This window comes from Hippocampus zosterae, chromosome 2 (assembly GCF_025434085.1).
Source record: "Hippocampus zosterae strain Florida chromosome 2, ASM2543408v3, whole genome shotgun sequence".
Taxonomy (NCBI): domain Eukaryota; kingdom Metazoa; phylum Chordata; class Actinopteri; order Syngnathiformes; family Syngnathidae; genus Hippocampus; species Hippocampus zosterae.
The window spans coordinates 39,946,307-39,970,722 of record NC_067452.1 but is presented as its reverse complement, the minus strand read 5'-3'; the positions used below and the strand labels follow the sequence as shown (position 1 = coordinate 39,970,722).

The 24,416-nt window shown below is 47.2% G+C and overlaps 1 protein-coding gene across 5 annotated transcripts; it reads left to right on the top strand.

Annotated features, from left to right (window-relative positions):
* Positions 1–337: 337 nt before the first annotated feature.
* On the top strand, positions 338–24,080 carry LOC127595866 (arf-GAP with coiled-coil, ANK repeat and PH domain-containing protein 3-like). 5 transcript variants are annotated; one of them, XM_052057785.1, is made up of 25 exons: positions 352–749; positions 7,708–7,765; positions 8,238–8,357; positions 8,644–8,697; positions 11,095–11,153; positions 11,387–11,570; positions 11,796–11,840; positions 11,918–12,013; positions 12,856–12,930; positions 13,232–13,344; positions 13,424–13,475; positions 13,555–13,655; positions 13,776–13,887; positions 14,132–14,352; positions 14,613–14,682; positions 15,413–15,510; positions 15,620–15,837; positions 17,199–17,288; positions 17,782–17,871; positions 17,967–18,181; positions 18,888–18,997; positions 19,246–19,356; positions 20,060–20,121; positions 21,880–22,259; positions 23,881–24,080. In XM_052057785.1, the coding sequence occupies exons 1-24, from the start codon at positions 703–705 to the stop codon at positions 21,984–21,986; spliced, it is 2,508 nt and encodes an 835-aa protein (XP_051913745.1). In that variant the 5' UTR covers positions 352–702; the 3' UTR covers positions 21,987–22,259; positions 23,881–24,080. The 5 variants fall into 5 exon arrangements, with proteins under 5 accessions (XP_051913749.1, XP_051913748.1, XP_051913747.1 ...); XM_052057787.1 differs by lacking the exon at positions 23,881–24,080 and having other exon boundaries at positions 343–749; positions 19,227–19,356; positions 21,880–21,963; XM_052057786.1 differs by lacking the exons at positions 8,238–8,357; positions 8,644–8,697 and having other exon boundaries at positions 350–749.
* Positions 24,081–24,416: the final 336 nt, after the last annotated feature.

Below are 24,416 nucleotides of genomic sequence, written 5' to 3'. Positions count from 1 at the left end.
CGTTTACTGAAGTGCAGCCCCAGTCGCGCCTGACTCAGACACGGCAATACTCGGCATTGGCCACCAGGTGGCAGCGTCGTTGCGATGTAATCACCTGAAAAACCCAACTACAGTATTCTGTATCATTTCGGGTTGAGCATAATCTCTCTCTTCTCTCTCTCTCTCTCTCTCTCTCTCTCTCTCTCTCTCTCTCTCTTTCTCTCTCTCTCTTTCTCTCTCTCTCTCTCTTTCTCTCTCTCTCTTTCTCTCTCTCTCCAGTGTGACGTCGCCATTCAATCAATCCCAAACGAAGGGGCGGTAAATTGGTGCGGTGCATTCATGTTTACCCGTAAAGTACATTTTTTAGAGCAGCCGGCACGAATATCGCACGAGTTTCGAGATGTAGATAATATATGGATAAAGATACTAGTTTATTTCATCAGATTATAGAACGTGTTGGTTAATATTTGTGGTCATACATAGTATAATCAACATTTCTGGCATCGTGTAGTTTCGTGTGCATGTCCGGTGATTAAAATGTCAACGCTCGACCGGAAGACATTGAACGCCCCATGGTGAGCGGGTGTGTGGTTTATTTGCTCCTCGAATTTCAGTCGCCGGGAGGGAAGTGGCTCGAACGGAAGACCGCCAAAAGACGCCCTCGAGCCGAACGCAGCACCGGGCATGCCCCGGGCCTTGTGAACAGTCTGTTGGGACACCAAAATGACGGTGGATTTCGAAGAGTGTGTCAAAGATTCGCCCCGCTTCAGGTGAGTGATGCGTTTACGGTTGTCCGCTGAGTTGATGTCTTCGAAGCGCAATGATGTCGCCTTGAAACAAAACCGAAGTATCACAAATAGTATATGCGGGGCATTCCAGAATTGAGGGAGAACTTGGGCAGCGACAATTTTAAACTTCAGTTGTCGTTTGCAGGAAAAAAGAAAAAAGCCATCCTAGACTGTAATTGATTCAGCTCACCCGTGAATGAATGTACAGCTATCACTTTCTATGAGATCTTTTCTTTGGCATATCACATAGTTTGCCGTGTTTGGCACAACCCTGTTCCAGATCATGAATACAGTACTTAACACATAAATAAGGTCACCTGAATGTCATTTGAATGCTAAATACATTTTAGCCTGAATCAAAATTACAAACCAAAGTGACGTCGCCGGCTGCTTTTCTCTTCGTCTCGATGGTTGATATCGTTTAAAGTGTGAATCGAGACACATTCAGAGAATAATTTCTACTATACCGTATGTCTGTGATAAAACAAAATGTTTTGTTTTATGATTACAAGGTAGAACTCAACAGACTCATTCCCCCAAAAAATTGTATTCAAATCTTACTCAATTATACTTGGAAAAACACATTGACCATCAAGAGGAGAAGACACGACACGTCCATCAATTCTGAACTGACACCTGCTCTGAAATCATGATCTCCTCTCAATTTATTCAAAAATTAAAGGAAGTGATGTTCCTTCTACCAGTTATCGTGATAGCAGTTCTTTTTTCTGCCTGTCGTGTTGCTGATACAGTCGCGATACACTCGCCTGACTTGTGGGAAGTGTGGCATCAGTTAAATTTCCCCATTGTGGGACAAATAAAGGATATCTTATCTTAAAGAATATTTAATATTGTTGTAAGTCACAGCGGATTGCCTTTCATTAGGAGGAATGCCAACTTGGAGATGGAGTGTTGTTGGTCTCAAATGTTGACTTATTTTTCTTCGATCCACATGTGTGGAAAGAAACCCTCACTGCTGATTGGATGCTGCCGTGTTTGTGTTTGCTCTTGACCAACTGCCATTTCACATCACAGATGCTCACACTTCAGCACCTCCTTGAACAGCACTAAATGGCCAAAAGTATTCACTGGTCACTTGATCGGTCACTGGTTACGTTACGCAAAAAGTCGGACATTTTCTTTTCGAGGACGGCTAACCACCTCCAAAAGTTAACGCGATACTATGCCGTGGTTGCCAGCACGAGTCCAAAGACTGTTCTCTGATTAATATTGCGTTTGAGGAATAAGAATGAAATGTCATTGTGATTCCAAGTTCTGAGGTCTGATTTTGTTCGTAAATACATACAAAGACAATAATACCGTATTTTCCGTATTATAAGGCGCACCGAAAAGTCTTCCATTCTCTTAAAAGCTCAGAGCGCACCTTAAAATCCGGTACACCTTGTGTATGGTCATTATGGAGCCCAGGATGGCTATTTTGTAATTTCCTCGTTTGTGAATACAGTACACAACAAAGGAATAAATAAGAAAACACTTGTGCGACAGTCCGGTCTGCGACAAATGACTGACATCTGCTCGTTCTGTTGTAGCTACGCTCAAGGAAATGCCAAAATAAATAGAATTCATTTGGTGATTTTCTGTTTTGATGCGTTCTTTTCCATTTTCGTCGTTTCATTGAAGTCATCGTTAATTTACGTTTTTCCAAGGCGGTCATGAACGCCTCTCAGGAGCGACTGTTGCACCATCTAGTGGATGCATTGTAAATTGCGTTTTATAATCCAGTGTGTCCAATATATGAAAAAAAAAGACAAAATAGGCCATTCATTGATGACTTCATTGATGACTTCATCATAAATCATAAAAAAAAATCTCAAATAAAAATTGCCGTACTGAGCAGATAGAAGCAAGCCAGCAGCTGCTTCTGACTTTTGAAGACTTTTCGCGTTTGGTTGTCCTGGAAAGGCATCTCCTCCGGCGGGGAAAACGACGGCTCTCGGCGGCGGCTCTTATCCCGTGTCCGTGCATCTGCTTTCCATTTGTTCCACTTTCTCCCCCCCTCCCTCGTTCTCTCCGTCTCTCCCTCCTGCCCACTTCCTGTCCGTCCTCGCCTGCGCGAGGTCAGATCGCCGGTTACGGCCCGGGCCGGGAAATGCGTCAGCGAGCAGAGGTCGATGTGAGGGGGAGGACGTTGAGGACGCCGACTCCCTTTTTCCCCCAACATCTCGTCCCCCCCAGGTCATGAGCTAAAAGCTACAAAGCGGCGACGCGGCTTTACAATAGAAGATCACCAATCAAGGTTTTATGATCCGTTTCTGGTTCCGCAGCAAAATGAATGACTTGATGTTGTCAAGCAGAGCGAGGCAAACATGTGCTCTGGGCCCATAATTGGATTTGAAAATGAATGAATGAGTGACGTCATTCATAAACTTGGAGGGTGGGCTGAATATGTAAAATTGGGATTTATTTTTTTGGGGGGGAGGGGGGTTAATTATGTCATATGATTCCACTCTTTATTGACAGAAATTATCATTCATTTCATTATAGAAATGACATACTGTATGTAAAATTGCCCCGCTTATTCAATTTATTCATTCATTCATTCATTCATCTTCCAAGCCGCTTGATCCTCACTCGGGTCGCGGGGGGGTGCCGGAGCCTATCCCAGCCGTCTTCGGACAGTAGGCAGGGGACACCCTGAATTGGTTGCCAGCCAATCGCAGGGCACACATGGACGAACAAGCATCCACGCCCACACTCACACCTAGGGACAATTTAGAGCAGGGGTCTCCAACGTGGTGCCCGCGAGCACCAGGTAGCCCGTGAGGACCACACCAGTAGCCCGCCAGTGCTAGGATTGTGATTTGCTCGTAGAAATTATGATTTAACAATACAAACATGGGCAGTATTATAGATTCTATTGCTACCTATTTAGCTATCTAACTAGCTAGCTACAGTATATATCTAGCTAGCTAATGTTCTAATATTATTAAATGTAATTTGTACAAATGTTATTTCAGACGCGTATCAATTTGGTAGCCCTTCACACAATCAGGACACATGAAGTAGCTCTCACTCTCAAAAAGTTTGGTGACCCCTGATTTAGAGTGTTCAATCAGCCTGCCGCGCATGTTTTTGGAATGTGGGAGGAAACCGGAGCACCCGGAGAAAACCCACGCAGGGCCGGGGAGAACATGCAAACTCCACACAGGGAGGCCGGAGCTGGAATCGAACCCGGTACCTCTACACTGCGAAGCCGACGTGCTAACCACTGGACTACCGGGCCGCCCCGTATTCAATTTAAACTGTTCCTACTCACAATCAGGCCCCCCCTTACCTTTCCGACCTTCTCAAGTCAACCGTATTTCTCGAGCACTTTCAAAGAGCCAATTTAACAAATACAATAAAAAGTCACAAGAAATGGGTCATAAAGACGGTAGAAAGCACCAAACGGTAAAAGCAAGAACAAATCAAAGTCATGCTTGCACCGCAATGCTTTGAACACCTTTTCATCTCTTTTAACCCGTTTTTGCTTTTTGCTCATCGAAATGTGCGTTTTGTAAAGGAGGTATGCTTGTTTGCAGCGCACATTTTTATCCTGTAAAGTGTCTTTGAGTGTGACGAAAAGCGCTTTCAAATCAAATGTATCATTATGATAAAGTAAAGACAAATGAAGAATCAATCAAAAATATGCATATCTATCTATATATATATATATTGCGCGTCGTCCCGCACGCGGTCTGTCCTTCCGTCTGTCCCTTTTCAAAACGTACCTACTTCACCGCGCCGCCACTGCGCCGCTCAGGCAGTGGCTCACTACGACCGCGCGGGCATCTTAGCGAAAAAATGTTGTCTACCCACAAGCATTGCAATGAAATTGTTAGTTATTTAGTAGAGCTAAACATCCCTTTATTTTCGCGATAAGCAATGAAGATGAACAAAAAGTTGAACCAAGCAACAACACTTTTGTGGGCCGAAGGCCCACCTTATCAGCCTTCCGCAGGAACTAGCTGATGAGCCGCCCAGAGGGTGGCGAACCAGCTCGTATCAACTCTAGACATTTACTGAGCCCATTTTTCAAAAAGAATGCAAACTCAATAAATCAGAGAATGTCGTTTCTTTTCATATGAGCAATTCATGCTTATTTTCAAATGTTACCGTAGCGTAAATAATTCATTTCTCGTATGATCATCACTTCATCAAATAAATGTCAAATGGACAGCTTAAAATTGCCAGAGCAGTTTATAGTTTGATCGGATTTCTTAAGATAAGATAAGATAAGATATCCTTTATTCGTCCCACAATGGGGAAATTTACAAATTCATTCATTCATCTTCTGTACCGCTTGATCCTCACTAGGGTCGCGGGGGGTGCTGGAGCCCATTCCAGCCGTCTCCGGGCAGCAGGCGGGGGACACCCTGAATCGGTTGCCAGCCAATCGCAGGGCACACATAGACGAACAACCAACCACGCTCACACTCACACCGAGGGACAATTTAGAGTGTTCAATCAGCCTGCCATGCATATTTTTGCAATGTGGGAGGAAACCGGAGCACCCGGAGAAAACCCACGCAGGCCCGGGGAGAACATGCAAACTCCACACAGGGAGGCCGGAGCTGGAATCGAACCCGGTACCTCTGCACTGTGAAGCCGACGTGCTAACCACTGGACTACCGGGCCGCCCAAATTTACAAATTTCATGACATAAATGAAGAAACCACGTGTAAAAATTAGCGGTGGGGGTTTTTTGGGGGGGGGGGGTGCAGCGTCACGGTGATTGAAGCCGTTCCGCCTCGTCGGCAGTTGGCCGACGGGGAAAAGCGGCGCCGGCGCGCTCGACACGTCTGCTATGTCGCTCCGCCGGGAAAATTCAGCTATTTCTTCCCCCAAATTCTCAGACGCCGGCCCTAAATCACGGGCGCTGCGCATCTGCGGCCTTTGCCGCGTTGACGCAACCGGATTGGAAGTAGACCGGAGCGGCGGCTCCTCCGCTCAGGAACTTTTAGGCCCGCTCCGAAAGGGGTCAAAGGGCGTCAAAGGGGGGCCAACCAAAGTTGCCCGTCTCGGGTGAGCCCAAATGAACGAAGCAAGTCAATCCTGCGACTCTGGAAGTGAACTGAAGTCTGTTGGCCTTTTGTCCCGCTGTGATGTCACAGCGGGAAGGGGGCAGTTGCCTACGCCGAGTTTCTTGGCCCAGGACATGGCGAGTTTTTCTTTTCTCGCTCATATTTTTGTCTCTTTTCTCGTTCTGCTCGCTGCCACCTCCCTTTTATCGCTCGCCCTTTGTTCTTTTCTCTGCGTCTCTCTCTTGCTCGTTGGTTATTTTCACTTTCTTCATCCCCTCTCCCTTCTTTCATTCTTTTCTTATTGGCGTCACATTCCCCCCCCCCCCCCTCGTTATTTCTCCATTTCTTTCCCTTCTCGGCTTTCCGTTCTTCCAAATTCTTCCTTTTGGCTCTCCTCCTTTCTTTCATTTTTTTTTTTTTTTTGCCGCTCTCGCTCGTCTCCTAATGCTTCTTTCTCCTTCTTTCACCTCTCTCTCTAACTTCATCGTCTGGAATTCTCTTGTCTCCTTTTTTTTCCTCACTTTCCTTTCCCTCGTCTCTTTTCTCACACTTTCAAGCGGCGACGTGCGAATGGGATTTCGATTTTCAACAACAGATTGGCGTTGCGACACGATGAGCACGGCGTACTCGATTTCGACGGGCCACGCGTCCGTGTGCCGTGAAAGCACTTTGATTGCCGGCCGTCTACGGGGGTGGTGGTGGGGGGGGGGGGTCATTGTTTTTGTGAAACAAAGCTGATTGATATCCCTCAATTGCAGCCCAAGATTCCACTCCTTTCTGTCGACTTTGGAATCCCGCCAGTGAGAGAAATGCCACGTTGCGCACATTTCCATCCGAGTGTTTTCCCGAGGAAGAATGTTCTCATTTACGAGATGGCAATGGTGGGCTCGTATTGGACGTATTGAGGTGCTCTGTGGCCTGCTCGTACTCTCGGATCCAACCTTGGGTGGAAATGGCGTGTCCGCTAATCATGTCAGCGGAAAACGATTATTTGCCATCGCTGCAATTTGGGCCACAACGATTGTCGAGTGGGTGCGCGCGCAATGTGACACGCTGGCCTCTTGGGCAACCCACGAGTCCACCCTCGCGTCGCCACGGTTGCCGTGACAACGGGCCTTGGGGGCACCACGAGCATCCAATTTTTTGTTTTGGCAGGGTGAGGGGGGGGACGACGGAGGGTGTCGATAGCTTCGGGAGTGGGTGAATAGTGCTAGCAGCTGTCCCGCAATGTGGCGCATGTGGATGAACAACTTTCACACTCTAAAAAATTGCGTCCATTTTGTCCGTTCAGGACATCACAGTTGTGGAAAAATCCCGATCCGGTCCTCTCAGTTGGTGGACGACTTGATCCGACGCGTTGCAATGTGAGATTTGACCTTCCTCATGGTCGTCATGATTGGGTTTGTGACCACCGGGTGGCACTGTAGGGCTCCTCCTGCAGCTGCACACCTGTTGGTCATTAGCTTTTGCTTGCTGTTATGTTTTATCTTCAGTCGTGATTTTTGTTTAATACTTTGGACTTTGTTGGTTTTGGATTTAGTTTTTTCTCTATGTTTAATACAATGTGCCGAGTGCACCCTGCTTTTTGGGTGCACCCAAAGCCACCACCTCGCAACGTGACAATGATGAACTTTCACCGCCAAGCATGCGCGCAGTCAATTTGACCGAAGACGCAATTCAGCGCCCGCTTTTGCGGATCTTTGTAAACGCAGCCGCTCGCGCGAGCCTGCCAGGTCGCTGTCGCCGCCGCGGTCACGTCCGCCGTCACTCGTAATCAAATTATTTTTCAGAATTTGTGCTGAACACCATCATGTGTACTGCAATGAAGTCTTTTGCTTTAGTCGCGACTAACTCTCCCGTGATGGAAAAAAAAAAATGGCGATTTATGGACGGCTCGTCTGGATTTTGTGTTTCAGGGCAAATATTGAGGAAGTGGAGACAGAGGTGGTGGAGATTGAGGCAAAACTGGACAAGGTAAGAGCTCCGCGCGACGCTAACGCCGCGGCTTCTGGGGGAACGATCCCTTTTCAGATCGCCGGAGGCCGCGTGACAAACCTTCCCCCCCCCCCCCCCCCCCCCCCCGAGGGTGTGTCGGACATTTGGAAGACATGAGTGGGACTCGCAAAAGGTGTCAAGAAGCCACGCCCAAAAAGACGAGAAGCGGGCCATTTTGGGTAAAAGCGGCCATTTGAGGCTCATTGAAAACTGGTCTGAAAACACTGAACCCTCAACCGGACACCGTAAAAGACCCCCCCCCCAACCCCCCCCCCCCCCCCCCCAAAAAAAAAACAAGTCTCAATGAGACAAGCTGAAAGACCCAACAAGTTCCCATTTGTGTCCATTTCGGGGTCATTTGAAGAATTAGTCGTGACCTTTCAAAGAGGTCATTCCCGACCAACGTTGAAGCCACGCGGGCCTTTTTTTTTTTTTTTTTTTGTCCACGCAGTTGGTGAAGCTCTGCGGCGGCATGATCGACGCCGGCAAGGCGTACGTCGGCGCCAGCAAACTTTTCATCGGCGGCATCCGGGACCTGTCGCAGCAGTGCGAGAAAGACGAAACCATCTCGGTGAGATTCGGCCCCAATCGAATTGACGTCGTTTTCTTTGGTTTGGATGTTGTTTTAAGCCCGCCCACCAGACACACAATTATTTGTCTCCTCAAATTAAAAACATCATAAGTGTGCGGGATTCGTCCTCAAAGGCAAAAACAAACGTCGTCGTAACACTGCAAAGATCCCCCCCCCCCCCCAAAAAACAACGTCTAGTCCGTGTGTTGAGTGTATGCGTTTTTTTGATCTTCCCCGTCATCATTTTTTTCACCTCCACTTCCTCTTTGCTTTGCATTCTTGGCAGGAGTTCCTGGAAAAGTGTGGCCAAAGCCTTCAGGAAATTATCAACTTCCACATCGTAAGCACCACGACAAGTCACGGATCGCTCAACTTTTTCTGTCTCGAATTTAAAAAAAATTTTTTCCCCAAATAAGCAGCCGCCTCATCAACGCAGCCTTAGTGTGCATTCGTGGCGTCTCCGTTTCATCAAATTCCATCAAACAGGAAAGATCTTTTCGATTGGCCACCGCTGGGCTGCATCGTTTAGACACCGACGGGCCAATCTTCGTTTTCTGCTTCGATCAAATTGGGCATGCAAAGAGTCGCTCTACTTGGAAGTGGGACAAAGTGTGAGCGGGTTATGACAGACATGGAGAATTTTGCTTCTCGCCTCCAAGTTCCTGATTCAAGTCATTGCCGAAAAAAAAAAAAAAACGTTTCAAAGCTTGTTTTGGTGTCAGGAGAAAGGAGGCGAATCTTTGAAGCATCGAGCAGAACTTGTTTTGAATTGAATTCATTACAATGGAAAGTCAGATTTCAGGGTGGGGGCGGGTGGGGGGGGTAGTATTATTTTAAGGCCATATCTCCGAGCCATCTTGAGTCAGGATATAAGATATCCTTTATTTGTCCCGCACTGGGGAAATTTACAGTCTACAGCAGCAAGATTGTGGGTAGAAAGAAGAAAAGATAAGAAAAGAAAAACCTTTATTAGTCTCACAATGGAGAAATTCCCAATTCACAGCAGCAAAGTTATGAAAGTAAGAAGTAGAACAACAAAATATAGGAGCTGCTGGAAAGGCAGCCACTCTCGCGGCGCCATTTTGAAGTCAAAATAACAAAAATAACACAAGACAACACATAGGACACAGACAGTCGTTCAATCTTCACCACTTTTCTGCATACACTTTGTTGTCTGAAGCAGTTCTAGATGAAAGAGGAGAGGATCAAAGTGTCCTTTCTCCAGTGGATCAGAGACGTCATGCTGAAAATGTGCACACGTCTGCTACAAGCTAAGTTTTGAAAGCAAACACGAAGCTGTAGCATCCATTGACGAAAAGAGATTAGTTCACTTCTCCTGTCCCACGTAATCCGCTTCAAACTCCAAGCCGCGACTCCCAGCTCCAAATCCGCATCGGCACTCCGCGCCAACGCTCCTTTCTTCTCATCGTCGGCTCCTCAAGACCTCCATCCATCCAGCCGCAGACCGTTCAACAGCACCGATCTCTCCGCTGAACAAAGCGGGGCTGTGAAAAATGCTGCCCATTACAGAAAAAACAAAAACCAAAAAATCTGGATAAGGTCGCAGTGCTATTTATAATTGTTTTCCACATCATTTAATTTTTCTAAATTTTTTATTCCGCAGCCTCTGGCCGGGCTTTTTATTTTATTTATTTTTTTCTCTCCCAAGGCCAAGTCAGTTGTGGTTGACTTTTGGTCGCATCGTGGCCGCAGGTTTCGCTTACTTCTGCTGTGGGACAAGCGTCAATTTGTGATGATTTTCAAACTCGGGTCACTAGCAAGTCACCTTCCGCCTATTTTTAAAAGCGGCCTTGACAGTTGGATCAGACCCCAATAGGGAAGGCGGTCTGGATCCTTCGCAGAGCTGACCATTGAGGCCCGCAGTTGACCAAAGGTCCGGCCCTCTCTTCCGGCACGTCCTTCCCTCCCCCTCCCCCACCCTATCCGCCCGGTTGACCTATTTAGCGGGAACGCTGCAGCATTCCTCCTCCATTCATTGCCGCCAACTGACATTCATGTGCATGTGAAAGTGCACTCCGTCGCTCAACGAGTACCATACGTGGGATTTGCTTTGGAAGCGGGAGTTGGCAAATTGCGTTCGGGTTCATTTGAAATTGTATCCAGAATAAATCTGGATGGCAGGTTGGGCGTCAAATCTTATTTTTTTTATTTTTTTTTTTTTTGCAGCCCTAATAAAAAAAAAAAATTCAACCTCACCGACAGATCAAATACACAATAAGGATGTCATTCAAAGTTTAGCTCCGCCCCCTCAACGGGTTAGCTTGATATTTTCTCAACACGAAGCACGAACCTGATTCAAGCTCCATGGAAATAGTACAGCAGAACCTCTTTTCAACAAAACCCGTTTACATTTCCAGCGCAATAACGTGAACATTTTTTACATTCCTGAAATGTTTGAAACGGCGGACACACACCATGAACGTAATTTTTTTTTTTTCCCCCATTTTTCCATTACAGTATTTCTGTATCAACCCTGTGATTGACATTGTTTGCCCTTATGTGCCCTGACATTGGCCGGCGACCAGTCAAGAGCGTAACCCTCTCACGCCCCCCCCCCCAAAAAGAATTCTGATGGGATAGGCTCCAGGTTATCTGTAATCCATCTGAAAAGACGCGCTCGAATAACTGCTCTTATGCATTCATGTCAAAGTTTCTCGAATGGATGCGGTTCTGACAGTTTTGTGTGTTTTTTAATTTTTTGTCGTTTGTGTCACAGATGCTTTTCGATCAAGCTCAGCATTCAGTCAAGCAACAGCTGCAGCACTTTGTCAAAGAGTGAGTTTGTGATGCGCGAGACGCTACACTTGCATTTAGGTCGACGTTCTACATTGTGTTTGTGTTAAAAAAAAAAATAAATAAAAAAATCGTCCAGACAACGGAAGGCTTAAACTGTTACCTGACAAAAGTAACTTTGAATTGAATTGGAAAAAAAAAAACTCCAAGTCGACGAGATTTGAGAGTTTGCAAACGCCAATCACTTTTAACTCGGGTGTGGCCGTTTTCTTTAGGGACGTGCGCAAGTTCAAGGAGACCAGGAAACACTTTGAGCGGGTGCGCGAGGACGTGGAGATGGCGCAGGTGAAGAACGCGCAGGCGCCCAGGACCAAAGCTCACGAGGTGGAGGAAGCCACTTGCGCGCTCGACGTCGCCCGAAAGCGCTTCCGTCACCTGGCCCTGGACTACGTTCTGCAGGTGGGGGACTCGAGCGTCTCTTTCTTTCGTCTTTCCAGTCGGCTTCCGGCGGGTGCGCGTGCTGGATCCAAGCCTGTCGGCCACCGGCCCCGAAGATCCTCAACTATTTGCCCCTCAAAAAGCGGCCCTTTCATTCTCCAACGAAAAACTTTAGCCACCCCTGATCGAGGTCCAAGTCGCCAAGGGTCTCTGATGGCGGATGCCGCGTCTGTCTTCTCCCCGCAGATCAATGTCTTCCAGGCCAAGAAGAAATTTCAGATCCTGGATGCGGTGAGAGCCTTTGTTTCGATTCCACACGGATAAATAAACACGCCTAGACGCTAACGTGCGGCTGCCCCCCCTTCCAGATGCTGTCCTTCATGCGTGCCCAGTACTCCTTGTTCCAACAGGGCTTCAGGCGCCTGGAAGAGGCGGAGCCGTACGTCAAGAAGTTGGCGGCCGAGGTGAGCTAAACCAGCCTGACTGTCTTGATCCAAACGAGGGCTTGATATTCGGCCCGTTTTGATGAAGCGCCGCCCCCGTCGGTGAAAATAGCGTCTTTTCGCCATTTCAAAGTCTTCCTTTTTTTCTCCAAAAGCGGACGGGGCGCCCCCGCCTGACAAAGCCAGTCGCCTTGCGTTCCAAAATCTGCGAATGTGTGACTTTGATGAGCGCGCGTGCATGCTAGCGTATTTTTTTTTGGAAGCTAGCCTACGTTTGACCACGCCTGCGTCCTATAATGCGTCCCGTGGATGTGTTTGGGTATGGAAATAGCACCCGACAATACGCTACAGTCCGTGCTTTGAGTGTCTCTGCTCACTTTTTTTTTTTTTTTCCTTCTTCACCTGGGAATGAGGGCGGGCCGGTAGTCCAGTGGTTAGCACGTGGGCTTCACAGTGCAGAGGTACCGGGTTTGATTCCAGCTCCGGCCTCCCTGTGTGGAGTTTGCACGTTCTCCCCGGGTCTGCGTGGGTTTTCTCCGGGTGCTCCGGTTTCCTCCCACATTCCAAAAATGTGCATGGCAGGCTGATTGAACACTCTAAATTGTCCCTAGCTGGGAGTGTGAGCGCGAATGGTTCTTAGTCCCTGTGTGCCCTGCGATTGGCTGGTGACCAGTTCAGGGTGTCCCCCGCCTGCTGCCCGGAGACAGCTGGGATAGGCTCCAGCACCCCCCGCGACCCTAGTGAGGATCAAGCGGCTCGGAAGATGACGTGGGAATGAAGGATGTATGTGACGAGACTTGGCCAGCAGGGGGCGATATTCGGCTTTTGACTCATAACGTAGCGGTTTTTGTCGTCCTTTCCAGCTGGATCAGCTGGCGATCGACTCGGCCAGGGAGAAGAGAGAGCTGGAGCACAAACACGCAACCATCCAGCAGCGGGTGAGTCGGTCCATGCGGACGAGCGCCGTGCCGCGCATCCCTTCCGCGTCTTTTCATCGAGCGACCGGAAAGTCCCAAAGGGAACGTTTGATTTTTTTTTTTTTCCCCCTTTCTCTTCTCTCAGACGCTCCTGCAGGTGAGTCCGTCCGGTGTTACTCCGTCGCCCCAAAACGACAAGTAAAATCCACGCGAGAGGGAAGAATCCCGCCGATTGGCTCGGAGGGGGAAAAGTCTCGACGACGCGAGGACGACATCCTCCACCTTTGCCGCCGGCGCTTCACGCCAGATGCTTGCTCCTCAGGATTTGGCTTACGACGACTCGAGGGCCGAGTTCAATGCGGACTCTCCCAACGGCGTAGCGATGGAAGGATACTTGTTCAAGAGGGCCGGCAACGCCTTCAAGACGTGGAACAGGTGCGGCAAAAGACTCCGGTGTCCACCCCCCCACCCCACCCATCCGGAGCTGGTCTAACGTCGCCTTCGTGCCTCGTAGGCGCTGGTTCTCCATCCAGAGCAGCCGGCTGGTTTATCAGAAGAAGCTCAAGGCAGGAGCGTCTGGAAATGCTCAACCCCGACGAGCAATGGCTGAGTCTAAGCGGGCCTTTTTGGTTTGTCTGTATCCAGGACTCTCTGACGGTGGTGGTCCACGACCTGCGTCTGTGTTCCGTCAAACATTGCGAGGACATCGAGAGGCGCTTCTGCTTCGAGGTGGTCTCCCCGACCAAGTAGGGCTTTTCATTCACTAGGAGATCTTGGCGTATCACCGTAAAGCCACCGCGCGGTTAGAATTGACCACTGCCCCCCTGAGAACTAGGAGACCCGAGTCCCACCTTGCTCTCGTACAGGAGCTGCATGCTGCAGGCCGAGTCCGAGAAGCTGAGACGAGCTTGGATTCGGGCGGTCCAAGCCAGCGTTGCCTCGGCCTTCAGGGAAAGTCCCGACAGCCTCCGCAGCGAGGCCAGTCCACACATTTATCTTTTTTTGGGGTGGAGGGGGGGGGCTAGTTGCTTGAGGGGTCTGCAAAGTTACTAAATACAGTAGAGCAAAACGTTGCTAATATGGCAACGCAGCCCACGAAAGTGGTAGCTCTTGCTTGCTAGCTCGGTTGTTCTAGCGTTCAAACGTGTGGACAAACAATAAAAGCAGGACTTTCAAAATAAAGGTACCGCATGGTTGACTTTTATTTGTGTGTGTCATCTAGCATCTGGACAAAGCGGCCTCGCCATCCAGCAGCAGCGTCGAGTCGGCCGGCGAATGGCGAGAGCGCGGCGGCGGCGGCGATGGAGACGGCGACGGCATCCTGCAGAGGATCCTGTGCCTGCCCGGCAACCAGCAGTGCTGCGACTGCGGTCAGGCCGACCCTCGTTGGGCGTCCATCAATTTGGGGATCCTGCTGTGCATCGAGTGCTCCGGCATCCACAGGTCTTTTTCACATACATTCCGAATGGCTGCTGAATATTCACGCCGCGTCCTCCGAGTCACACGCACACGAGACAAGGCGGCGTCACCCCGTTGCCGGGAGACCGGCCGCGGCGTGCGTGGAACTTGGGAGAATTAGCATGACATTAGCTTCGGTGTCGTGCCGAGTGTCTATCTATTTTCCAAGCGATTGACGAACATCCGTCTGTTGTTGCCGACGCCATTTGTCTCGCTGAAAATCGCCGCATTGTGTCTGGTTCCAGGAGTCTCGGCGTTCACTGCTCCAAAGTGCGATCGCTCACGCTGGATTCGTGGGAACCCGAGTTATTGAAGGTGAAACACCGAGCGTGACTGTCGAGGGAAAGCCCGACATTTGACTCGGCACGCACAAGTGGATCTGCGCATGTATATACAGCACATATGCAGGGGTCGATATATTGTAGACCGCATGTGTCAAAGTCGAGGCCCGGGGGCCAGATCTGGCCCGCCACTTCATTTTATGTGGCCCGCCAAAGCAAATCATCCGTGTCAACTTCCTTTATCCTGGCTTAAATATGTAACAAAATCTCAAATTATCATACGTAATAAACGACGGTGACATTTTGCAATAATTTTGTTACCGATTATATTCACGTGAGCAATAATTGTACAAATACTTGACTGATTTTAAAACTAGTGAGTCATCTTTTTTTTGTGTACAAGTAATAATACGACATGATGGTGAAACATTTATTCGGTTTCACTGTCTTGACGGCCCTCCGAGGCAAGACGTAACTCCGGAGTGGCCCGCGACAAGAATGACTTTGACACCCCTGCCGTAGATGCTGTGTATGCTGCGCGGAGAAAATGAATTGTCAGCATCTCTATCATTTATTTATTTGTGTGTTTATTTATTCATGTATTTTTACTTTTAAACGTGCATGGTGGACTCCTAACTCTGCTGTAGGGTTAAAACAACCGAGCCAAAAGCTAAAGAAATTGTCCTTCCGTGTCATGGGAAAGGACCCAAAAAAAAGGAGGGCGTCACGACGAAGGTTGACGTTTGCTATTTTTTGCTTCCCAGCTGATGTGCGAGCTGGGCAACGGTGTCGTCAAGCACATCTACGAGGGCTCCTATCGTGAAGGGCAAGGTGTAAGGAAAGCCACGGCGTCCAGTTGCAGGTAGGAGGATTTACTTCGAAATGCAGGGATAGACTGGCGCCGTGTTAGACAATGCGAATGAAAGCAAAAGCAATTCAAAGCCCACTAAAAGCCACGCCGGTCTTGCAAGGCAGGAGAAGGAGGCCTGGATCAAGGCCAAATACGTGGAGAGAAAGTTTGTGAAGAAGCTGATGGCCGAGCCCAGTCTCCTCAACGGCGACAGGAAGTCGACCCGGCGCCGGCGCGTCCAGAAGTGTCGCAGGCACAACAGCGCTGCCGCGGTACCAAAGACACGGCAGCGGTACAGAGAGGAGCTCCGGAGCGCCTCGCCGGCCAGCCCCTCTTCAGGTTCCTGCCCATCATCATCATCATCGCTGTCTTAGCGCCGTGTCCTCCCAGCCATCGGGCAAATTTATCAGGGCCATTTTACACCTCCCACATTTGCCACGATAAAAATACGGTTTCAAATATTCCTTCGCCACTCATAAAATGAGAGCAGTCAATGTACTCGTCGCTACGGGTATGTTAACGCAGGTCAACTGCAAGCCAAACTCGTTTATTCATGAGCCAGGAAACTGAGCATCTTCCTCTTTTATTGCGGTCTTCTTGACGGCAACTGTGATATCAGCTCAATGAAATGTAGAGTGAAACCGAAATGTACAGATTCAAAACACACATTCACTTCTTATACATAAATACAACGCAAATCGTCTCGTGTCAAACAACAGACATAAATGCAGCTCAACGTGTGACGAACAACGATAAACAATGCGTTTTCGCAATACTTTCGCACGCTAATTAGCTTGTTAGCACCGATTTAGCATAGTCGCTACGTCGTTAGCAGTACTCTTGAGCTAGCGAGTTTCAATGACAACAATTGAGGGAAAACGATCTCCGAAACACACTTTTAAATCGTTCTAAACACGAGCGGACTGATAGCCGTTGCTTTCGAAGGTGAAACAAAAGGAATATAACTCAGGAGGACCACTTTCAACGACCACGGTCAGGCTTTCTGCAACGACTTGTCTGATGAGACACGGCGTCTGCTACCCAAGATGCACCGCGATAACTAAACGAATACTGTATTCGAAACACAATGACTATTAATGAAATGGCCCGAAACTTTTACTGTGGGCGCTGGGCAGAACAGTCGATAAGAAGCTCGCTCGGTGTGCTTGCTTTTGTCACTCCCTAGTCAAGTTTACTGCAAACCAAACCAAAGTCAAACAAATGAACATCGCTCAACTAGCTTAATGCTAAGATAGCGTGTGAAAGGCCACTGACGAGCTAGCGGAAAATAGCATCGACGTTCCGGTAATCGTAAACTCGTTCTTGAACACACACACGTGTTAGCATCGCTTCCAACAAAACACAAACATGTCATATTTAAACAGCAAGCAACAGATAATAACCAAACAATGTCGTACACCGTTACTCGTCGTCTCAGCTTTGTAGCAACCAACTCGGCTTCTTATTTCTTCATCGCGCCGGATGTCTTCCAGTAGATCTCGCTTAGGACATGGCCGCCTCGTGTCATTTGAAAGCAATCACGCCGCAGCAGGAATGCAAAAGACTTAACACTGACGAAAACGTGTCATTGTCATTTTTTTTTCGATTCGTAAAAGCCCAAATCGCCCCCCCCCCCCACTACTTACAACTCATTCTTGTGTTCGAACACTGACATCTCTCTGTTATTGACTCCTTTTCAGCTGCTGCCAAGTCGAGACGAGAGTCCTTGTTTTGTCCCGCTGAGCTGGATTCCCTTTTCTCCTACTTCCACGCAGGATCTGGACCTGGAAGTAAGTCACGTACGCAAATGGCGTGCCGGCTCCTTCTCGCCACACGTGTGGAAAACCTCAAGTAAACGCCCATAAAGTTTCATTTCGGGAGCACTTTATCACTGAGCTGCCATATTGCGCGCAACTGATGTGCAGATCCATGTATGTGGTGCATGCAGCAGAAATATCCCCCAATCTCACATTCACAACTTTGCCAAAAGGGTCCGGCGTGTGCCAGTGATCAGAAGCGAATGTGTTTCGCGAACACAAATCTGTGCAGGCCGTAACATTGCAGCTCCGCTTATCTTTTGGCTTTGCCGTGATTTTACTTGGACTTCTGTGTAGTCCACTTCAAAAGGACACACGGCAGTGGCAGGCGTGCTTTTAAAAAGTCCCTTTGACATCTTTTGTCTCCTTTCGAGTACTTCCACATTGCTGCCGGAAGAGCGCATGGCTGAAAAGCGCCCGCCGTGCTCTAACTCGTCCATGTTGTGGCATTTCTTGGATCCGCCAGGCCTCAGCAGCGACAGCGGTTTAGGCAGCACCGACGGAAGCACCGACTTTCTGGTGACGGGGCCAATGGTGGACAGCGTGACGGAGGAAGGTGCGTCCTCGACTGAAATCAAAGCAACGTGAACACTGGACGCTAGTGACTTGATTTGACTCGTCAATAACTCCAGGATGTTCGTTTTCCCTCAGAGTGTGAGGCATCCGAGGCCTCGAGCGACGAGGCCCATCACGACACGTCGGACCCGGAGGACATCAGGTACCTCCACCCCGGGGCGCTCCTGTACAGAGCGGCCAAAGCGCGCAACATCACCGTCATGGCCGAAGCGCTGGCGCACGGCGCAGATGTCAACATGGTTAATAAGGAGGATCAAGAGAAGACGCCCCTCATCCAGGCTGTGATTGGGGTGCGTACTCACTGCAACGCCGAGCGCTTGCGGGTTCGCCAACAGAACCAAAAGACGACAAAAACTAAATGTAAACGTTTCCCACAAGGAACGGGCGGAAATTGGGAGTAACCACCCCCCCCTCAAAATAAGGTTTTCAAAAAACATTTGTAATGAATCATTTCTAAAGTGAATCTCAATGATGGGGGAAATTATTCTATTTGTGTTGAACTATGATTTGTAATGAAGTAGAAATGGTTTGTTTACAAGTTATGGTATACATTTGAAATGGGGATTTAAATGATGGAAAATCAGTCTTTTTGTTTTCAAAAGTCAAATTTGGCCCCTATAAATTCTGCTACTCAAATGCGACCCTTAAATCCCAAAGGGTCAAATTTGGCCCTAATCCTCAATTAGGATTAATGCATTAAATATTTGGAAAAACATCTATTTTAGTGTTCAGTGAACATATAGCAGCCATTTAATGTATAATTCATCATTTTCCAAAGAAGAAAAGGGTTAAATTTGTAAATGCAATACATTTTTTTTCTTTCATTTCAAAACCTTTTTTCCTAAAATCATAGAGAAAAAGAAAATGATTAATATATTTTCTCTCTGCGTGTTGTTGCTCAGGGTTTAATGCTGCCAATACCGACTGGTGGTGGCTCGCTGTATTTAGTCTTGTTTGTGTAAATCTTTGTAAAGGTCTGTCAACCATTGTTTGAAGGGTTCCTTGCTGGCCTGCGAGTTCCTGCTCCAAAACGCCGCTGATGTCAATCAAAGAGATGCGAGAGGGCGGGGGCCCCTGCATCACGCCACCTATCTGGGCCACACAGGGTGAGTCCAAATTCAATGCTAGCCTGCTAGCTAGGCGGAATGTCTAAGTTGCTAGCGGAACAACATCACTTCTACTTGTCTCTTAGCCTGTGGAAAACCAAGCACGTTCTTCCTAAGAACTTGTGAAACACCAGCTAACAGCGGCGCTGGTGCTGAATGAGCACCAAGTTTTGTTGTTGTTTTTTTTTTTCTTTTTGGGGGGGTGGAAAAGCGGTATCCTTCACCTCAGGTTGCCTGTGTACTTTCAGGCAGGTGTGTTTATTCCTAAAACGAGGCGCCACCCAGAACGACGGCGATGAGGATGGCCACGACCCGTTGAGCATCGCGGTGCAGCAAGCCAATGCCGACATTGTCACACTGTACGTTTTTTTTTTGGCATTGTTTTGTTTTACCGCCAACCCTTCTTGCAAGATTTGGGAGAGATGGAATAAATCGTGAATAGCCCCAAACCAAATTTCCATTTCTTTTATTCAACAATTGGTTAATTAATCAGTATCTACATATTTTAACACTGGTCAACAAATGTTCACTACATTTTTTAGTTGTAGTGGTAAGTGAAATGATTTTTTTTTTTCCAGCCGATTCCAAATTTTCCCAGTTTTTTTTTTCTCTACCACATCAAGTGTTAATAACTATCATATGTAATACAGCATACTAATAATTATGAATTAAGGATTAGCTTCAGCAACAGGTGGAATTTTTTGGGGGAAACAACATGGCTATGAATTACAATGCAGGGTATTATTGGTATTGCACATGCTTTTGCATTTAAAATTTTAACCCCCACACCCAAAAAAAAACTGATGTGCATGAAAAAAAAAGGCAATACGTCTTTTTTAATCAGACTTGAGGGACACATTAAGCCATCTCTGATTAAAATTAGCTGTTGACCAGTAATTGAAGCTTCAAATGACCTATTTTACTTGCGCACGTTGTTTTTGGCCCCTTTGCCCTTTTTAAAACTCAAACACATCCCTCGAGCACAAAAAGTTTGCATTTCATTGCAGTTGTGCCTTTCATGTTAAATCAACTGCTGTTTTTGTTGCTGCTGCTCCTGCTCAGGTTGCGTCTGACCAGGATGAACGAGGAGATGCGCGCGTCGGAAGGAGGCTTCACCCAAGCAGGTCAAAGCACTGAGCGGCATTTCAAGCCGGCCATTCACAACTTGATGTGCTCAACTATCGCGTGGTGCTGTGGTGCTGAGGTCAGGCTAGAGCGTGTGGAGGGGCTGCGAGGGTATCAGGATGATGTTGAGTGTTCTGAACTTCTCTTTCCACGATATTGCTTCACTTCCACATTTCCCACAAATTGCCCCCCCCCCCCCCACACACACACTTTCATTTCCCAATTATCTTAAAGCGGGCATATTGTGGAAATTTGGCTTTCAATTTTTTTTATTTTAAATATGTCTCAGGAGTGTGGCGGCCCGGTAGTCCAGTGGTTAGCACGTCGGCTTCACAGTGCAGAGGTACCGGGTTCGATTCCAGCTCCGGCCTCCCTGTGTGGAGTTTGCATGTTCTCCCCGGGCCTGCGTGGGTTTTCTCCGGGTGCTCCGGTTTCCTCCCACATTCCAAAAATATGCATGGCAGGCTGATTGAACACTCTAAATTGTCCCTAGGTGTGAGTGTGAGCGTGGATGGTTGTTCGTCTTTGTGTGCCCTGCGATTGGCTGGCAACCGATTCAGGGTGTCCCCCGCCTACTGCCCGGAGACGGCTGGGATTGGCTCCAGCACCCCCCGCGACCCTAGTGAGGATCAAGCGGTTAGGAAGATGAATGAATGAATGAATGAATGAATGAATGAATGTCTCAGGAGTGCATTTCCACCCATCAAGAGTGAAATGAAACAAGTCTTTTTTCTTTTTTTTTTAAGTTATTGCCCTAATTTCAAAAATGTATTCCGAGCAAGCCCTCATGCTGCTCCTTCTGCCCCACCGTGACCAAACAGATAATATTCACATGCATATATTCTTTATCCTCAGTAAAGAATGAGTCATATTACTGTAGCTTACTGAGGAGCGGTGACTATCTTCACGTATACCTGTATGTCTGTTCTATACTGACCCAGGTGGCCAAAACGTGCAGACCAGACAAAGTAGCACAATTTCCATTGAACAAAAGCAAAAAATAAATTAAAATTTGCAAAAACTCATTAGTTCCATACTGTGTAATTCTATACATTTTTTTTGGTAATCACTCATGCATGGTTTTATAGAGTGCAATATTGAATTGTTTTTTTAAAAGGATTTTTTTGGGGGGGTCTAGGCACGCATTAATGCCATCTCCATTCATGTCAGTGGGGAAGGATGATTTGAGACACTCGTGTTTTGAGTTCCATCGTCACAGAATGGATTACATTCGTATCTCAAGCCACCACCGTCTGTGTGTACTTTTGTAGGACAGCGGGTTTGCACAGGTCCCCCAAAACATACTTCTTTGAAGAAAATCTCTAAAAAGTGACTGGACTAAAAACTCGGCCTAAGAATAATCATGCATACTCAACAGAAGTCATCCAGCGGTCAGAGGGTGCCTGGAAACGCTTCCTTTTGACATTGTAGGGCCCCTCTCATGTATCCCTTTTATTTGGATTTGGGAAGTAAAATGTCCTCATTTGACCGTGGAGACAGGAAACAGTGTGTGGACTATGCTGACGGGAATACAATGAAAGGAAACTCTTCTCTCTCCCACATTCAGACAGTCGGAGAGGTTCATTGTTTGTTTTTTATAATTGAGCCTGAGAACACAGAGGTGACACAAAAGATACAGTGTATCCGAACCGAGTCGCTGCCGTGACTACCGTTCGGCGCCGAGAAAAGGCATTGGTGCTCATTAACATTCCGCTCCGGTGTTTGCATCCTCATCCTCGGCTGTGGTTCTTCCTCAGGAGACGCCACGTACCTGGACATCTTCCGAGAATTCTCGCACATGGCGTCCCACAATCCCGAGAAGCTGAAGAGGAGGAGCGTGCACTTCAGACACTCCTTCAGGTAGCCAAGCCAGGGGACCACCGTTCTACCCGGTTTTTCTCTTATTCTTGTTTTTATTACACATACTTTTTGCTTCGTGCTTTCATTTGTCCACAAGGATTTGCAGGTCTTATCCTCGGATGGATCTATTTTTTTCCCCCCCACTCATTCACTCCCAAAGACGTTTTTAAACGTCTTTTCAGACTTGGTCCAGAATTGGCTGCTACTGAATGAGTTCAATGCGGGGGTGGATTTTAGTATTGACATTGTTTTTACGTAAATAGACCGACGATATACAGTGCCCTCCATAATTATTGGCACCCCTGGTTGAGATGTGTTTTTTAGCTTCCAATTATTTTATTTTTTTTCTAAATAATATGGGACCTTAATGGAAAAAAAGAGAAAAATCCAACCTTCAATACAAGTGCATTTATTCAGTGGGGAAAAAATCCCACATAAAGAAATAATTATTTGACATCAAATCACCTGTTCCACAATTATTGGCACCCTTAACAATTCCCAGGAAATAAATATAATTGAAGCATTTCTGTCATTTCTACAGTAGTTTACAAAGTTTACCAGAGTATGTAGGAACATTTAATTAGTAATTCATCACTTCCTGTCTCCCTGGGGTATAAATATGACGTGACACCGAGGCCATTTCTCTTATCCACTCTTAAACATGGGAAAGACAAAGGAACACAGCATACAAGTGAGGCAGATGTGCGTCGACCTTCACAGGTCAGGCAGAGGCTACAAGAAGATTGCCACTCAACTGCAGCTGCCCATATCCACTGTGAGAGGAATAATTAAGAAGTTCAAAACAACTGGAACAGTGGTAAACAAGCCTGGACGAGGAGCCAAGTTTATTTTGCCACCACGCACAGTGAGGAGGATGGTAAGAGAAATCAAAAGATCTCCAAAGCTCACTGTTACAGAATTACAACAAATGGTAGCATCCTGGGGTCACAAAGTCTCCAAATCAACCATCAGGCGCTGTCTACACGCCAACAAGCTGTTTGGGAGGCATGCACGGAGAAAACCTTTCCTCACTCACAATCATAAACGCAAGCGTCTGGAGTTCGCCAAGCGGTATTGGGGCTTCAACTGGGACCGTGTGCTTTGGTCAGATGAGACCAAGATTGAGCTTTTTGGCAACAAACACTCTAAGTGGGTCTGGCGTACCACGAAAGATGCGCATGCTGAAAAGCACCTCATACCCACTGTGAAGTATGGGGGTGGGTCAGTGATGCTGTGGGGCTGTTTCGCTTCCAAAGGCCCTGGGAACCTTGTTAGGGTGCATGGCATCATGAATGCTTTGAAATACCAGGACATTTTAAATCAAAATCTGTTGCCCTCTGCCCGAAAGCTGAAGCTGGGTCGTCACTGGGTCTTTCAGCAAGACAATGACCCTAAACATATGGCCAAATCTACACAGAAATGGTTCACCAGACACAAAATCAAGCTCCTCCCATGGCCATCTCAGTCCCCTGACCTCAACCCCATTGAGAACCTGTGGGGTGAGCTGAAGAGGAGAGTACAGAGGAGAGGACCCAGGTCTCTGGATGATTTAGAGAGATTCTGCAAAGAGGAATGGCTGAAGATCCCTCTTTCTGTCTTTTCCCATCTTGTGAAACATTATAGGAGAAGATTAGGTGCTGTTTTGTTGGCAAAAGGGGGTTGTACAAAATATTAACACCAGGGGTGCTAATAATTGTGACACACATTATTTGATGTCAAATAATTATTTCTTTATGTGGGATTTTTTCCCCACTGAATAAATGCACTTGTATTGAAGGTTGGATTTTTCTCTTTTTTTCCATTAAGGTCCCATATTATTTAGAAAAAAAATAAAATAATTGGAAGCTAAAAAACACATCTCAACCAGGGGTGCCAATACTTATGGAGGGCACTGTAAGTGCCAATGTTCATCCCAGTCATATGTGCCTTTCATTCCCATGGAAAATTCCCAACTATGAAAATCCCCAGATTTTTTTGCCACCGTTCACATTCGTCAAAGACATCAAAGTTAATCGTTGGGAAAATCTTGCTGTGAACCACGGTGCCGTTTGAAATGATGAGATGCAATCAAATGTCAGTAAACAAAGTTGACAAGTTCTTCTTGTGTCCTGTCATGTGTCATCCAAGGTTCTACTGTCGATTTAAGGTTTCTTTTAAATTTTCTCACCCGGGAGAAATTTGTCTTATAGCTAGTTTAGATCAGTAAAAACAATCCTACGTCATCACCGTAAAAAATATATTAATGCGAAAGTTGTTGTTGACACGCACACGCACGTACACGTACACTAACCCACACACATCGTCACGTTTATGTACGTGGACTGTACACAGTCCGGAGAACAGCAGACGGATTTCTAACATTATGTATTTGTTTTAATTACTGTACACCTAACTTATTTTAACAGCGCTTCCGTCAGTACATTTCACCGGCATT